A 4,083-nucleotide genomic window follows, 5' to 3' on the forward strand; every position below is an offset into this window, starting at 1 on the left:
TCACCGCCCTGGACGAGGCACGGCGCGGGGGCAGCGTCGAGGACTACTCCGTCACGCAGACCACCCTCGAGGACGTAAGTGTCGGTCTGTCCTTATGCGTATTGCTGTTGAAGATGCGGGTGTTGTAATTTCTTATTCTGCGTGTTCTAGGTGTTCATGCGGTTTGCGCGGGCGCAGAGGGCGGAGCACCCTTAGGGGAGAAAGAGAGAAGAGACATGGTAGGATAAACAGACAGGTGTTGGTGTACTTACAACTACACTTCGATAAACCTGTGTTTCAAATTGCTCTTGTTAACCTGTGTTACCGTTGTCATGTGGAGGGACCAATTTTGTAAATTATTGACGAATAAATGTGTACATTGTGCGTTTTGTTACAATCGTCCAATTTTATTCTTTGAACTCCATAAAAACATCTAGCTTTTATATCGAACCTGTTCAAGGTCGTTAAGGGGCAGGGCTTGGGCGTCGCATTACAAACCGCGCCCCAACCACTTGTTGCGATGAAAAACTTTCGCATCAACACACGAATAAGCAACTTTACTTAATTTCCCTAACAGGTGTTTTTGATTCACAAAAACGACAGTTTTATTGACGTATGAAGTTTACGCTGGATCCACGACTTGTAAGTTTGCTCGGAAGCACATCATAGTCTTACCCTTATCTTGGAGAGCGACTTCCGCTGCAAGTGAAATCTGCAAGAAACATTTCAATCATTTCATTTTTCATTTTATTCGCCAAGGCTCCGCCTAGTGACACCCTTATTAGGCTTTACTCACGCTGGGGTACTTGGAATCTATATCTAACTGCAGCCGGTAGGTTATCTCTTCGTACTGGTCGAGGGGACACTCGGCGTTTGTCAACGACATGCACGCGTTCTTCTGCTTGAGGGGGAAGTTGATGACGGTGCCTAGCGCGTAGGCCGTCACCACCACGTCGAGCTGCGTCACGTCCCAGCCGACTTCAAAGTCCACCTCCATGACGGCGACCGACCCCTTCTCGACCTGGCACGGCTGCTTAGTGCAGCCCTTGATGCGCAGCGCGATCGGGTCGTGGGCCTTCGTGCCTTGAACATTACAACCATGCCGACGCCGGCCTTCTCGTTGAACACCGCCCTTTGTGAGGTGCAGGACGCAGGGCCGCACAGCCACTCTTCTACTTACAGGACAAGAAGGGCGTGCTTAACGTAGCGTTCAGCGCACCGCTCGCCGTGCCGGCTGCAAGCAGCAGGGCCGCGAGGGGCAGCATCGGGGAGGCGACGTGGGCCTTCATGACGACGAGGAGCAGCACTCCTTGCGACCTGCGCGGCGTACCTGCTGTCACTGGGGGTTATCTGGCGACGGCACCTGCGTGTCCGACACCTGCAGATAATGCTGAGAGTGCTATGGGCAGTTCGTCCCGATTAGTCGCACGCCTCCCGACGCAAATCATACTCGATCACTGCTAAACCTTGACAGCCACGCGGAAAACACACGAAATCGTAAACTGTGTGGGGATTCATGAAACATGAGACGCATGCACACGATGCAGTGGCTATTTCAAGCACAGCGCGATCTTATTTCCGCCCGACGCCACACGAAAATACACCAGTGTGGCGTGTCCGGGGCGCGGCGACAGTCGCGGGCGCGTCGATAGCGCGCCCACGCGACGCGACGAGGGCCCCGCCGCGCCGGGCGCTTAGGCAGCCCATCCAGCGCCGGTGCCGGACCGGCGCGCGCAATCGCACCGGACAGGCGTCTGCCGCGTCGCAGCCGAGGGGGCCACCACTTTGATTTAGAATGTACTCAGGATTACGTGATTACAGGGATTACACGTGAATTTTCAGGGATTACACTTGAGTTTTCTTGAATTTCTCGCTCTACAACCGTGAAATTTCGACAATAAGGCGAAATTAAGCGATAATGTTTTAAAATTTGGTCAAGAATTACTCGGAATACATAAGGATTGAACAGGGATTACACCCTCATTTGTAAACAGGATTACGCGAGTGGTGGGCCCCCTCGGTCGCAGTGCCATGCCATGTCATGAAAGACATAATCAACTACCCCCTGAGGGCGTTGGCAAGCGCTCGTCTAGGCGAGCGAGTTTGACGCGATGTCAGACCGCGGCCGGTTGCTATCGACCCGCAGCCCTCCGCCCGCTGCTCCCTCTCGGCCGTGCGAACTACATTCTGTCAATCACGCTCGCCCTGCCGGCCGGCTGCCGGGCACCCAAGTTTACAATGGTCCCGTAACGAACGCGTCTGCCGACAGTGGGGCGCGCGTCGTCGTCGCGTTTGCTCGCATTCGAGAGTCACGGGACCCACACTTGTTATACAGTTGTTGGGTTGTCAGACTAACGACTGAATGTCGCACTGGCAGTATTTTTGCATCACTGTGGAATAGAGCAGCTCTGGCCAGATGCGATGGGTTTCCTGCTGCAACTAAGAATTCTCCTGTGGAAGAACTTCCTCATCAGGAAAAGAAACAGGGTAACGAACGGCGTTCTATTAACTACAAGCTTTTTCAACAAACAACTAAAAGGCATTATGAGGAAGTTGCCCGATATGAGGAACAAAAAGAAGGTAGCGCTGAGGAGGTGGCGTGGCGTAGCGCCGTCCCTAGACAAAGGAGAACGCGGGCGACCATACTGTGTTTTGTCGCAAGTGGATGCATCCACATGTGTGATCATAAATCAAGTTTTGTTGAATTTCTAAAGAAAAATTGGATCCATAATAGACCGGCGTAACAATCTTGTGTCAAAAAGTGCTTCTGTAAAGTTTGGCTTCGGAAAAGTAAGTTTATACAATCTTCTAAACCGTCCCGGTGTCGTTGTTTAGGTTAGTGTTCGCGGACATATCGCATTGGTACAATTTTAACTCAACTGTCGTGCAACGGCCCCTTCTAAACTGTTTGAAATCTAACGACACGCATCCTAACCTCTGCTAGACGGTCGCTCATCTTCTGCCTTGTTTAGGGACGGCGCTACGCCACGCCACCTCCTCAGTGCTACCTTCTTCTTGTTCCTCTTATCGGGCAACTTCCTCATACCATTATACAATATATTCATTATTTATTTCCGCAGACGCGGCTCGTCGTTGAAATAGTCTCTCCTCTCCTGTTGTTTGTTTTCATGCTTGCCGTAATACCGGCCCCCAAAAGTTACAATGAATGTGAGTTTTACGATTTTAATTCAACAATGTCACGAATGAAGGAAAACTGTGGAGAGAACCTCACCCCTATCTCCTCGCTGCTGCAGGTCACTACATGGACAAGGCCATGCCCTCCGCCGGCCAGCTTCCATTCCTCCACTCCTTCCTGTTTCACTCACTAAACCCGTGTTCCGACGACAAGGGTGACTCTCTCTTCCCAGATATTCACCTATGCCGTTTGCTGTCGGGTACCGATCTGACCTTAACCCACTTCAGGACGGTCCCAGACGAACCGAAAGAATGCAAGCCAGTTGGAGACTTGATTACAAAATTGACTTGCATCATGGGCTGGAATGTGATTAAGCCCTTCATCACGTAAGTCGTACAGAATTATATTTCGCAAAGGAAAATCAAAGTTTCTGCACCGGTAAATGCAGTGCTAAGCGAATGATGTGTGTTGGGCTTGATCAGGGGGAAGATCCTGTACTACCCGGATACTGCCGTGACCAGAGCCATCATGATGCAGGTCAACGCTACGTTTAACGAGATGACTGATTTATCCACAATACCATCAGAGCTTCTGCAGGTAGAGCGTACTGATAGAAGAAATAGTAACAACTCAACTTGGGAGCCAAACGCATTAGTGACTTTTGAGCACTTTCGAGTAAAGGGGGTGGCTTTCAACAGGGGCGTAGGAACGGGGGGGGCAGGGGGTGGACTGCCCCCCCCCCCCCGAGCGCCCCGAAGGGGCGCCAAACCCGCCCTGGAAGGGCGCAAAGAGGCGCCCCTCCCTCATCCCGCGGGGATTTTGGCGCCCCAATGACCAAAAAATTTTCGCGCTCACTTCGCTCGCGATGTTTTTCATTACCTCTCTGGAGCCACGACTTCATGTCATATGCTATATGCTTCCATTTTCTAAACATAACAGCTACGCATCAAACTTCGTCCGCTGCCACT

General features: G+C 51.6%; 2 protein-coding genes and 1 long non-coding RNA gene across 3 annotated transcripts in view; 2 read left to right on the top strand and 1 right to left on the bottom strand.

Moving 5' to 3' along the window:
• Positions 1-376, top strand: LOC127751455 (uncharacterized). Its single transcript, XR_008012131.1, has 2 exons — positions 1-74; positions 151-376. It is a non-coding gene; the product is annotated as an uncharacterized LOC127751455 (long non-coding RNA).
• LOC127751454 (NPC intracellular cholesterol transporter 2-like) lies at positions 366-1,334 on the bottom strand. The gene is made up of 3 exons (XM_052275043.1): positions 1,160-1,334; positions 776-1,062; positions 366-691 (listed from the first exon to the last, which is right to left on the bottom strand). Exons 1-3 carry the CDS (start codon positions 1,266-1,268, stop codon positions 602-604), a joined length of 486 nt encoding a protein of 161 aa, XP_052131003.1. The 5' UTR covers positions 1,269-1,334; the 3' UTR covers positions 366-601.
• A 921-nt stretch (positions 1,335-2,255) lies between these two features.
• LOC113217833 (ATP-binding cassette sub-family A member 7-like) overlaps positions 2,256-4,083 on the top strand; it is a 10,229-nt gene continuing 8,401 nt past the window's right edge. Inside the window, exons 1-4 of the mRNA XM_052275046.1 lie at positions 2,256-2,466; positions 3,060-3,147; positions 3,234-3,501; positions 3,598-3,719. Of these exons, the coding sequence (XP_052131006.1) occupies positions 2,401-2,466; positions 3,060-3,147; positions 3,234-3,501; positions 3,598-3,719 (544 nt within the window). The 5' untranslated portion in view covers positions 2,256-2,400. The remainder of the gene's footprint in view (positions 2,467-3,059; positions 3,148-3,233; positions 3,502-3,597; positions 3,720-4,083) is intronic.

This window comes from Frankliniella occidentalis, unplaced genomic scaffold (assembly GCF_000697945.3).
Source record: "Frankliniella occidentalis isolate FOCC.00 unplaced genomic scaffold, Focc_3.1 Scaffold498, whole genome shotgun sequence".
NCBI lineage: Eukaryota > Metazoa > Arthropoda > Insecta > Thysanoptera > Thripidae > Frankliniella > Frankliniella occidentalis.